General features: G+C 44.1%; 1 protein-coding gene across 1 annotated transcript in view; it reads right to left on the bottom strand.

Annotated features, from left to right (window-relative positions):
- COL5A2 (collagen type V alpha 2 chain) overlaps positions 1-13108 on the bottom strand; it is a 162156-nt gene that overhangs the window by 63422 nt on the left and 85626 nt on the right. The window contains exons 6-10 of the mRNA XM_033168585.1: positions 12576-12608; positions 10844-10897; positions 5408-5515; positions 3313-3390; positions 541-585 (exon numbers count right to left, since the gene is read on the bottom strand). Of these exons, the coding sequence (XP_033024476.1) occupies positions 541-585; positions 3313-3390; positions 5408-5515; positions 10844-10897; positions 12576-12608 (318 nt within the window). The remainder of the gene's footprint in view (positions 1-540; positions 586-3312; positions 3391-5407; positions 5516-10843; positions 10898-12575; positions 12609-13108) is intronic.

Consider the following 13108-nt stretch of genomic DNA (forward strand, 5'->3'; position numbering starts at 1 on the left):
GTTGTTGTTGTTGTTGTTGTTGTTTACAAACATGGACAAACGGTGGCTAATCTTAGCAAAGGTTTACCAAAACTAGCCAAATTCATAATATGAGTTAGGAAATTTCCTTGCTTCAACTCACCATAGTTAACAGAAGTTAAGAGTTCAGATGCAATGCTAAACAGTGGTAGAAAGAAAGAAAGAAAGAAAGAAAGAAAGAAAGAGGGAGGGAGGGAGGGAGGGAGGGAGGGAGGGAGGGAGGGAGGGAGGGAGGGAGGGAGGGAGGGAGGAGGAAGGAAGGAAGGAAGGAAGGAAGGAAGGAAGGAAGGAAGGAAGGAAGGAAGGAAGGAAGGAAGGAAGGAAGGAAGACAGGCTGGCTGGCTGGCTGGCTGGCTGGCTGGCTGGCTGGCTGGCTGGCTTTCAATTTCCAGACAGCTCATTGGGAGTGGGAGATAACACATTCCTAAAGTTGACTGTAGCACACTCATGCAAATGATGGACCATTGTCTATTATTGTCCCCAAATGCTACCAATTATACTTTAAATTATCAAACCACTTACAGGTTGTCCTTGTAGACCTTGAGGCCCACGTGGACCCACAGGACCCTATGGGAGAAAACAAACCCTTGTTAAAAATATTGGCTTAAAAGAAAGGCATCAAATATTTTACAGTATAACCATGCAAAGCATCCTGCTATATGTGCTCTGTGTCATAAAAGAACTGATTTCACATACTGATAAACCTGGGCTTGATCTGTAGTACTAAAGGTGATAGCTTACATGACTGAATGTTCCTCCGGACTAAGGTTGCCACCCATCCTGTATAATACAGGATTGTCCTGGATTTTAATGTAAAATGCTATGTCCTGTATTGATTTAAGAAGAAGAAGAGTTTGGATTCGATATCCCTCTTTATCACTACCCGAAGGAGTCTCAAAGTGGCTAACATTCTCCTTTCCCTTCCTCCCCCACTACAAACACTCTGTGAGGTGAGTGGGGCTGAGAGACTTCAAAGAAGTGTGACTAGCCCAAGGTCACCCAGCAGCTGCATGTGGAGAAGCGGAGACGCGAACCCGGTTCCCCAGATTATGAGTCTACCGCTCTTAACCACTACACCACACTGGCTCTAAACCTAAAACACAACCTAAAACACTGGCTCTTTAATAGAGTTTGTCCTGTATTTCCATTTTACTAATTCATTTTCTCTCTCTCTCTCTCTCTCTCTCTCATACCCTCCAACACTTTGAAGCCAAAATCCAAGACGCTATCTTGCTGGATGCCATCTTGCCATTTTTTTTTGTCATGAGAACATGGTGGCCATTGTGGTTGTGCCATTTCACACCGCACTTTCCCCCCCCACCAAAAAAAGTGTTTTCTTATGCACGGAACCCACAAATGGTGTAAAATCACAGCCCTGAAAAAGTGCTTTTCTGGTGGGAAATTGCACCGTGAAATTGCATGAGATCATGGCAATCAAAATGGCTGACGTGCTCTCACAATAAAAAATGGGATTTCCCAGTCCCGGTCACTTGCCGGATATGCAACTCCCCCCCGCCCGCCCCCATCCTGTCCTTTATTTTCCCAGAACAAAGGTGGCAACCCTACTCCAAACCAAAAAAATCCCATTATATGGAAAACTAGGGGTGGACTGGTCAGTCTTTTTCTGAGCCGTGTAAGTTTTCACTTATGCTCCTTCATAAATCTGTTCAACATCTTTTCCACATCAATCTGCAAATATGGTTTTTGCACACCTTTTGTGCTGAAAGGCACATTTTCAGCCACAACCTAAAACATGCGTCTTCATACCATTTTGACCTAAAATAATCCATTATATGCACATTTTGGTACTTTTTCTTAGCTGAAACATAGGGATCTAGTTTATATTAAGTCAGATCACTGATCTATGTAGCTCTGTGTTGACAACACTGATGGGCATCATTTTACCAGAGTTCCTAGTCCTACATAACACCGAGAACACATAACACCGGTCTTGAAAGACCTACATTGGCTCCCAGTACATTTCCTTTAAAGCCCTAAATGGCCTCGGTCCTGTATACCTGAAGGAGCGTCTCCACCCCCATCATTCAGCCCAGACACTGAGGTCCAGCTCCAGGGGCCTTTTGGTGGTTCCCTCATTGCGAGAAGCCAAGTTACAGCGAACCAGACAGAGGGCCTTCTTGGTAGTGGTGCCTTTCCATCAGATGTCAAAGAGGAACGACCTCCCATAGATGTCAAATAGATAAGACATCTGAAGACAGCCCTGTTTAGGGAAGTTTTTAATGACTGGTGTTTTAATGTAGTTTTAATCTTTGTTGGAGGCCACCCAGAGTGGCTGGGGAGGCCCGGCCAGATGGGCGGGGTATAAATAATAAATTATTATTATTATTATTATTATTATTACTATACCTGGAGATGCCAGAGATAGAACTTGTGACCTTTTGCATACAAAGCAAGTGCTCTACCATTGAGCCATGGTCCTTCTCCAGCTTCAATGGGGCTTATTCCCAGATAAGTATTCCCAGATAAGTAGGATTGCAAGTTTTTAGACCACTAACCACTAATAACTCCTAATTTGTCTCATAGAGGTCTTTAATTTGAAGTACACTAAATGGAGGGAGAGAAAGAAAAAATATGTAACTCTAAAGCTTGTTCTTGAACATCTACATGAGGGAGTCTAGCTTTCTAGTACCTTATAAACAGCTCCTCCTGTTCAGTATCTGAACAAACCACATTTTTTTCTGATACCACTCCTCTGTAGACAGAGCTTTAGTTGTTTTCCAATATTTAGTTGTTAGTAATCTAAACAGATATTTAACATTTTCTTGTTTTACAAATTCTTGTATGTCATTTAATAAAGGCATTCTGGGCGTCAAAACACACACGCGTGCGCATAAAAACATCTCACACAGTACAAATTGGATCCCCTTTCAAAAGCAGATGCCATGTGGCTTGTGGGGCTGTTGTTCAAGAAGGACAAGTCAAAAGCTTGGATGGAGACACAGAGCTTTGGACTGTGACCCATAAATAACACATTTATTCTAGTAATTAAAAACGCAACAGAAGACTCGACAGCAACAAAAGCAGGCAGAGGTGTACAGTATAATGAGTAGTAATAGCAAACCTCATCGGAATAAGAAAAGAGGAAATTTGTCGATTTCAATCTGAGTATAACTTAGTTGGATATCGCCCACTGTATCTTGTGTCGTCATACTGGATGGCTGTTGTCTTAAAAATTCTTCTTGTTGGCCAGCTCAGCCGCTTCGCTTTGAAAATGGTAAGGTGGAATAGAAATCTTGCACCCAGCAAATATACAGATAAATAAAATCTTCTTACCACTGCTCCAGGCATGAATCCCATTTGGCCAGCGAGCCCGGACTTTTCATCCAGTCCTGCCATCTGAGATGTAAATGGCTGCAATCATAAGAAGGATAACCATTAACCTCAAGGTAAATCCAAAAAGATGTGGGTGGTTTGTTTGTTTTTTGCAAGGTCAGGGGTATGTGTGCAGGTATGAATGGTGATAATAAAAACAACAACAACAGCCACATCAATTTATTTATAACCCACCCTTCACTCCATGGTAGGTCACAGCATTAAAAACAACATTAAAAACAATTTAAAACAACTTGCAACCATAAAAGTAAAGCATGGTACTCATCCCTGCATACTTACAAGGGTTTAAGTTCCATTTAACTCAGTAGGACTTATTTGTGATTAAGCATGTCTAGGATTTCACTGCAAATCTTACAGTCATTAGGAGTGAAATGTTTGCTAGGTTTTTTTGGACTCTGGTCTTTTCAAGCTGAGATTCGGACCGGGGCTTCTGCCCCCACCCCCACTCCTCACAACTGAATATTGAACTCACCATCCTGTGATTCCTGTGTCATTTATCATCAGGCTTCCCCAACCCGGTGCTCTCCAGATGGTGTTGGATTCCCGCTCCCATCATCCCTGACCATCGGCCATGCTGGTTACAGCTGATGGGATCTGGAGTCTAACAACACCCAGAGAGCACAATGTTGGGGAAGGCTGCATTGCTTCAAAATTGTACTGAAACCTGGGTAGCTCAGTTTGGTTTGGAGCATGGTGCTGATAACACCAAGGTTATGGGTTCGATCCCTGTATGGGACAGCTGCATATGGGGTTGGACTAGATGATCCTCAGGGTCTCCTTCAACTCTACAATTCTTTGATTCTATGATTCCTTCAGTCTTACTGACCTCTGGACAGCAGCCTCAGCTTTGTTACGTTAAGGTTTTCCTTAAGATCATCAGTTCCAAAGTCCATTAATCATTTGCCTTCAAAATTCATTCTGCCATCACCTGCATTTCATTTGTTTCCAAAGGTATGCCAAGTTTAATTAAAAGGAAAATGTCTTATCCTCACGTTGAGCTTTGGGAGTCAAGAGTTTGAAAAATGAGCATGAATTGAATTATCCCAGGCACTGCTCATTATTATTATTTTTAAAAACTTACCCTGTTATCTGCCAAGCCCATGAGAATGATAGCCCTGTTCCCTCTCAAGGATGTCAACACACACCATGATCAAGAATAATTTCAGACTTAATTAAAAAGGAATAATTTATAATTAAACCAGAACGGATTAAACTTTCTGCAAGTCACAAGAGGCTGGGGTAAATATCAATGTATGTAAATATTTAAGGCTGCCATCCCGTACACATTTACCAGGGAGTAAGCCCTACTGAACTCAGTGGGACTTACTTCTGAGTAGAAGTGTAAGGGATTGCTCTGTAAATCACTGTTTGTTACCCTCACACTCTGGCACTACAAAGCTGCTGTCAATCTGGATTTTCTGATGGACACCATGCTCAAAACACATCATTCTTTTTAAGCAGGGTAGATGGCATAATGGATGCCATACCAATATATATATATATATATATCTCCAGACATATAAGGAAACTGGCATTTCCGTCTCAGAAATGGTAATTTTCTGAAGTACATGAGAGGTCAGGTCATTGTCATGCCTCATACTACTTGGAATTGCTTCCTCTAACTGTTTCAGCCCTTGGGAATTATGGAGAGGAACGATAATCATTGGAGGGAAATAGTTGCAGCAATGCCCATGGAATGTGACATTTTGATGATTATGGCACACAGCTGATGAAAACCCCAAAGTTGAAGTTGTTAGTTTGGGGTTCTCGTCAGCTGTATGCCATAATCATCACAATTATAATAAGGCTTGACATATCTCGCTTTGCATGTCATGAGTCTATCTCATATATTAGTTTCACCTTTTAAGTTGAATTACTGAAAGAAATGAACCTTTCCACAATATTCTAATTTTTTTTGAGTTTCACCTGTACATTTATTGTGTGAGTTTGAAATCCTGAAGTTCAAACATCAGCCTGCATGCAGCTACCACCCCGAGTTTCTCTTCTTACACTGCTCAAAACAAACGTCACTTACTCTGCCCACTCCATCTGGCCCTGTGGATGGTTGGCCGGGAGGCCCAGGGTCGCCAGGTTGTCCAGGTATACCAGGTTCCCCATCTATTCCTGGAGGACCACGTGCACCCTAAAAAAAGAGAAGTAGTAAAAATCAGTACAGGTATTTGCAGAACCTAAACAGACCAACAAAGCTAACCGTTTGTAAGCCAGTTCCAAATTAGACCCGGCACGTGCATGACGAATACAGAGAGCCCTTCTGGTTACTGAAGGTACCTAGGCAACGATAGCAGTATGGCCACAACTTCAGAAGTTTCAACCCTCACATGGAGTCTGTTGGAATATTCTAGAAGACACTTGAAAATGGTCTTGAACAAGTTGCTAGGCAACAGAAAAGCCCCCCAGCAACAGGTGCCTTTATTAGGTCATCAATTAAGGCTGGGTCAGTGTAAATGAGCACGTGAATGAGTCAGCATTAGGTCTCTGGCGGGATGGCAAAAAGACATTGTGTTGCTTTACTGTTTTTTTAATCTATTTATTAATGACCAGTGTAAAGTTTTGTAAATACAGTCATACCTCCGTTTACGTATCCCTCTGGATACGTAAACTTCGGGATGTGAACGCGGCAAACCTGGAACTATTTTTCCAGGTTTTGCCGTGCATGCATGCGCAGAAGCGCTCTATGCGTCGCGCCCATGCGCAGAAGCAGTCCTCCAGTTGCAAATTCCTCGGGATGCGGCCGGACCTCCGGAACGGATCCCGTTCGCAACCGGAGGTACCACTGTAATAAAGACTCTGAGAAACGGGACCAAATGGTGTTTATTCCTGTAGTGGGGAATTTCACTAAGAGCTGGAATGCTGCTGCTGCTGCTGTTGTAAAGAAGAAAAAGATGCAGAAAAGCTTTTCTGTAAAAGGAACTCTGCAGCAGAAAGAAATGAAAACTCAAGACTAGATGCTCACACACCAACAGAGTAAACATCACTGCACCACAGCTTTCCCACCAGCCTTAAGATGGGAGCTGTAACATTTGAAACGGCCCTTAAATTATTAGGTAACTTCCATTCCCACACAGATCCCATTCACTGCAACAGAATCTGGCAAAACAATCTACTTTTGGGCTGAACGTTTCCACCCATGGTTTCTTTTTAAAAGCCAGAAACATCAAACGGGTGATTATGACTTCGATACCATTCCCACCCCCCTTCTCCTAGAAGGATTTCAGAACTAAGAACTAAGGGTGGCATCCAGTTCTTTCTGTCTGTTGGTGGAAGGAATTTGTCAGTGGAAAGGGGGTGGGGGTGGGAGGCAATATTCACCAACTCCCGCTCTCCCTTCCAGCCCTTTATACCTCCCTCTAAATCTGCTCCATATGGTTAAGGCACCCTCCAAAACAGATTTAGGGAGCTCTTTGGGGCCCAGTCGGAGCAAACAGCAATTCAGGTTTCCCCCCAGGTTGTCATTTACTCCGTTCTATCGTTTTTCACTCACACTGGTGCAAATTTAGAGGAACTCCTTGGGTTCCGTGGCACACAGTCCCAGATTTATAACAACATAATTCCTCACGATAGCTTCTTTTTTCAGCACAAGGCATATAGCCAAACAGGCTGTTTGGATGACAGTGAGGCAGGGGAGGAATGAGGGAAACAGAAGAAATATTTCACGGAGCTGTCTGGAATAAAATCTGAGGTGACTCGTCTGAGGTAACCTCAATGCACTTCATAGCCTTGTTCGTTTGCGACAGGGCTCTGCCATTTTGACTTTGAATAGATGAGTCACTTAGTAGCCGAGTATGAGAGACCAGGAGGAGAATAGATAAGTGCTCTCTAGCAGCATATTCAATAGGAAGGGATGGCATTTTGATATGAACTACAAATGTGCTTCCCCTTCATGTTTTTCACCTCATCTTCCTCTCACCTGCAGCACAGGACCAAATGTATTTTATGCTTGGGTTTAGAAAAAAAAAAACACTAAAAAAAAAACCCCACTAGGAATATAGAAATATTGCTGACAGGTCAGATATTCTGACTCAAGAAGAAGGTAGGCTCCCACAGATGAAATTAAGCACACCCCACATTCTGTCAAATGGAGGCTTCTCAAGGTGCCATTGTTCAGTGTTAAATATCGAGATTGAGAGGCCAGCCAAAATAACATAACCACAACAGAAATCTGAGGCATTCTGAAACTTGCAGTGGTCATACTGTGTACCATCTTTTGATCAAAACAAAACTGAACATTGGTTTTCTAAATATTGTTATGGATTGGGAGGGGGGGAGACCCCTAAATCCTAGAAATTAATAAATGGCAGGATTTTGATTATTTGAAATCTGAAGGGAGAAATACCAGCTTCAGAGCTAGCCTAAGCAAAAATGACCCGTCCAAGCAAGGGCCATTAAGAAACAATAAAGTGCCATTAAGGGCTATTGGCAATGCAAGAGAACTGTCTTCCTCCCTTGCCCCGAGGTGTGAAGAGAGACTGGGGGTTTGAAAGGGTAACTGGGTGTGGGGCAGGAAAAAAATAGCCTTTACAGCAAGGTGTGCTGGGAAGAAGAAGGGGGAGAAAAAAGATTAGGATCCATGTTGGGCAGGCTGGATGAAGGCTGGCTGGGAGATATGCCTTGGACTCCAGGGCTGCACTGCTGTAGGATCTGGACTTCCTCCCTACAGACTGAAGGTGTAAATAGGTGAATAAAACATATTTCTTAAAGCTATGACAGTCTCCGCCATGTCTCAATTCTCCAAGGAGTGAGTGCCTGGAACCCCCTGGAATCTTGCTAATGCTCATCTGGTGTCTACCACCATCCTCCTCCCACCAGCCTCTAAGCATTCATTCAGAAAATCTGAAAAAAAGCTTGCAGGTTCTCTGTGCAGAGTCTAGAACCCTGTGCAACCTATGGCGTTCCGACCCTCTGATGCTCCAATAAATGGAGGTTGGTGATGGGACCTGTTGGTCCAAATCCGCTTCCCCTTCCCTCCACATCTTCATCATATCCACAGTTATTGTTGTGTGAAGAGGGCTTAGGTGTTGCCTCGCTGGAGCCAGCAAGTTTGGTGTTAGCATTCTCCGAGAAATGTCCCATCTCTAACGTATTTTTCAAGTGCAGGTTATCTGAAGCATGGACTGCACTGTATTTCCTTATGACTACGGGGGTGTTCACACGTTGCATTCAACGAGTGTACAGTTTGTCTACCTGTATGTACACAAAACAAGTGTACAGTCTTTTTCACAAGCACTTGCACGCATGAAGAGACAACTTGTGCTTGCCTTCAGTGGAACATGTGGACAAGCCTAAATTCCTTCTATTTCAGGACGATATCATGGGGTATAAAGCTGAACACCATACTAGGGGGTTAAGACTGATATCTACCCTCACCCTTAAAAAGAAGAAGTTTAAAATGAAGCAGGAAGTTTAAAATGAAGAATATTAGAATTCCACTGCACTGGTGGATCGCTGCCTCGAAACAAAAAAATTAAAGTTTTTTTTTAAATAAGCATTAGCTAGAGGTTAACCCTGCAGCTTCTTATGTCAGCTTGTCCCAAAATGCAGTGCATATTGCGATGGAGTAGTTGCTTATGGAGAACCACGAGATGGCACCATAACACGCTATTGTTCTTGCATTGCTTCCTCATTAACTCAAAGCCTAAAATAGATTTGGGAAACGTGACAACATTACAAAGTGCTTGCAGCCAAGGAACTGGATGGCTTGTTGAAATCAATATGTGAAATTCAACACACACACACACAGAGAGAGAGAGAGAGAGAGAGAGAGAGAGAGAGAGAGAGAGAGAGAGTCAGTAGAGTCTTTTGGCCCTCCTTGCTCCCTTAACATCGCCAACTCATAATGGTGCAACCCACAAGTGGCCAAAGGAATTCCCTTTCTCTGTATCTCTTAAAGGTACACTAGCCTTGCCAAGGTCTAGACCGGGAGTGGGGAAACTTTGGTCCCTTGGTCCAGTACAAACATTGCTGTATTGCAACCCCCATCATGCCTGGCCATTGGCCATGCTTGCTTGGTCTGATGGGAGTTGTAGTTCAGCAGTATCTGGAGGACCATAGGCTCCTCACCCCAGTCTAGGCAGTAGGTTTTAGCAATCCTATATCCCCTTGTTTCCTGGCCCACAGTCACCAGTTTTCCAAGACATCCTTGCCCGCTTCCTTCCAGCCCATACAACACGTTCCCTCCTGATCGTAGGTCCTGTGTGCTTGTGCCTCCTTCTTACATTTCTCCTTGGCTCTGTTATTTCATCTCCACATCTCTACCACCCATTGTTTCCTCAGGACTCGTCTTTTCAGCCACTGCTTTTTCCCCCAGCTTTCTTTTTTAGTCACCCTGCCTATTAGTCATCTTCCCTAGCATTCCTCTACCCCCCCCACCACCACCACCACAGCACCATCATGACCTTAAAGCTCTGCAAGGTTTTTCCAGAGGCCTGTCTCTCATTAACTCTTTCCCTGTCTTCTCTGCCCTTTTCATCAAGCCTCCTCCTCTTCCTCTTTCCTCAGGCTCCTTTACTCCCAGTTCATTGTTTATTCTGTACCTCTCCTTCAGACAGCTTGCCTCCGAACTCAGTGGCCATTATCTTTCCTATCCACTGCGTCCTCATCCCAATCCTCAGCCTGTCCTACAAAGCTGCCCCTGTCTGAAGCAGGAGCAGTCAACGTGGGGCCCTGTTGTTGAACTACAACTCCCAATAGCCCAGCCAGCCATAGAATCATAGAATTGTAGGGTTGGAAGAGACCCCAAGGGTCATCTAGTCCAATCCCCTACAATGCAGGAAAACTCCCACGCCTGCACCTGAGTGGGCTTGAACCACCAACCTTCTGGTTATCAGCCAGATGCACTGACCCATTCCACCACTGGGATGTTGGGAACTGTAGTTCAACAGCATCTAGAGGGCACCTCATTGGTTAGCGCCCCAAATCTAAAGGATCTGAGACAGGTTTGAAACCCTAGCCAACTTCAGTTGTGACACAGCCAAGTTCCCCATCTCTTACAGAAGTTGGGCTGCAAACATTCCATACCATCACTTGGCCAATTTGTGCCAGACCCTTGCTTGACATGATCGTGAAGCAATGCAGAAATACACATTATCTACTTCAAAATGCAGCTCTGCAATGAAACAAGACACTAAAGGCATATTTGGCACCAAGCTGTAGAAGGCAGATTATTTGCTTTTCATCTAGCCTTTTTTAAAAAGCTCCTTAGACACTTTACCAGTAATTGATTGATCAAAGGATGCTTTCTTGGACCATCACTGGGGATGTTGACTCATCCTTCTCTGTTTTGGTCTAGCTATGCAATGTAAATTTGCAAATAAACCAAGCATTACAAGATACTGTATGTATCCAGTAATCTTTCCTTCCACCAGGAGGTCAATCCGGGGTACCATGCCCTTTGCAAGTGTGGAGAACATAATATATTGAATAAGGTTCTTGAAAGAATACATTAACAACTTACAGGTCTTCCTTTTGGTCCTCTATCTCCTCTTGGTCCTTGAGATCCTGGAGGCCCCTAGACCAACAATTAGAACTGTTAGGGACATATGCATACATTTTGAAATAGCATAATGAGCACAGCACAGTTTGGAAGTTAAATAATTATCTCTTTCATGAAACGTGGATTCATTGTCTTGTTAACGTTGAAGCTGCTCTCGTTTGGCTCCATGCATCTGGGTCCTCTGTGACTGACTGCATTGCCACAGTGATTTTCAAACTGTGTTCCATGGAGCCTTGTAAGCTTCTCAGGAGTTGGTCAGAGAGAAGTTTGTTAATAGCAGGTAAGCTTTCTTGAACAGCAGCCCACCCGGCACTACTAAACTTCTGCATCAATATGAAGCCACAGAGGAATGTTGGGTGTGTTCTCCAGGTCTTGTTCTCAGTTCAGGCAGGACAGCAGTGAATCCCAACAAGGTGGGTCATAAATCTACTCCAGAATCTTCAGGCTAGAGTTCTGTGGCAGATGCATAGCAGTTCCTCAGCAAAGGAGCCAATATGTAATGTCCTCTCTGAAGACAGAGTGCTTGGAAGCCACTGCCATAAACTATAGCCCATGTTCCCCTAAAGAGTTCACTATTGAGGGTTAAAGGAAAAACACATGAAGAATTGCCCAGAGACCACTGGTTAAACATCAGATGCATACTCTTCGACATCCTGCAGCAGAAAATCAGGGCACGTGAGAAAACCACGAGACTCAGGTGAGATCACGCCCCCCCAAAATGTGCATCTTTCAGGGCTGTGCTCTTGCGGGAGCCAGGTGATTCGCACAAGGGTATGACCCACAAAAACAGGCATTTGTGGGGGCCACACTCTTGCGGGAGCTTAAATGAGACAACCCAAGATCCAATTGCTTCTGTAATTCAGGGATGTCCTGCTCACAGCGGGACAGTTGACAGGTATGCAGATGGGGACAAGAAGCCACCAACCTAAAAGGAACTTTACAAAAGTTCTGGAATGAATATATAAGAAGAGACCTGCTGGATCAGGCCAAGGGCCCATCTGGGCCAGCATTGTGTTCTCACAGTGGCAAACCAGATGGCTACGGGAAAACACAAGCAAGCCAACCATTCTGAGCTGCCTGACAATGTTATTTTTGCATGCCCACTGAAAGCTATTTTTCTCCTAACTCTGGATCTGAGATCTTTCACTTCCACTCAAGGTGAGACCAAATGTTACATTCCCAATGAGTGCAATGAAGCTCAGGTGGCAGCTGATGTTAGGTAAAGGCCACTTTGCAGGGGCAGAATTGCATCAGGCAAGGAGAGGTGGTTTAACACTCTCCCCACCCCCGGCCCTGCAACCCTACTGCTGCAACTCCCTTGTCCCTACCCCATGTTTGCAAATGCAAACACTCACACATATCTGAAAGGGTAAACAGACACTTGGGACCATCTAAGCACAGAGAAGCACAGAAAAAAGCGGCCTTTCCTAAGTGTTATATGTGAAGTCTAAAGTGCAGGAAGAGCAATAGGAAATGAAAACAGATTGGGAAATCTATATAAAAGACCTCATGCACAGCAACCACTAACAATCATATAAGTAAGAACTATAGCATTCAGCATGCCCTAGAAGGAAGATGCAATAATCAACTCTGAAAGGAAGAGATCATAACAGCTGCCAAAGATAAGAAGAAAGTGCATACTGGGAGAATATTCCACATTCTTTAAAGAATACAGGAGTTAGTGATTACTTACAGCTGGTCCGGGCCGACCTCGAATACCTGTAACCTAAGGACAGAGAACAAGTTTAATAACAGATCACAACTTAGTGATGTGTATCATGTATTTTGTGGTAATTTGCAGCATGATTGTTGGCAGGAATTCTCTCCCTTTGTCTGACAGACTCCGTTAAAATCTCCACAGATTTTCTGCAGAAGGAGCAAGAGCCGGAAATGAAAAATGAAACACTATATGTACATTTTAAAAAGCTATCTGGCAGCTACGTATTTTCACTTCCCCCACAGACACACATCTCTTAGTGCTTGGCCTCGCTATCGACATTGTTGGCCACTGGGGCGGGGCAGGAATTTTTCCTCTTGGCAAATTGGCCCTGCCCCTGTGGTTTTCGCCTTCCTCGTAGCAATCGTCACAACTTTGTGCGGCTTCGTCTTGGAGGTTGTAGCCTCTGCCTGCCCCTCCATGGGAAAGGGGATTCCATTAAAGGGATCAATGAGGGGCCAGACACCCAGGCAGAGGCAAGGGCCATAGCACTCCTCAAACGGGGATGC

This window comes from Lacerta agilis, chromosome 1 (genome assembly GCF_009819535.1).
Source record: "Lacerta agilis isolate rLacAgi1 chromosome 1, rLacAgi1.pri, whole genome shotgun sequence".
In the NCBI taxonomy this organism is placed as follows: Eukaryota; Metazoa; Chordata; class Lepidosauria; order Squamata; family Lacertidae; genus Lacerta; species Lacerta agilis.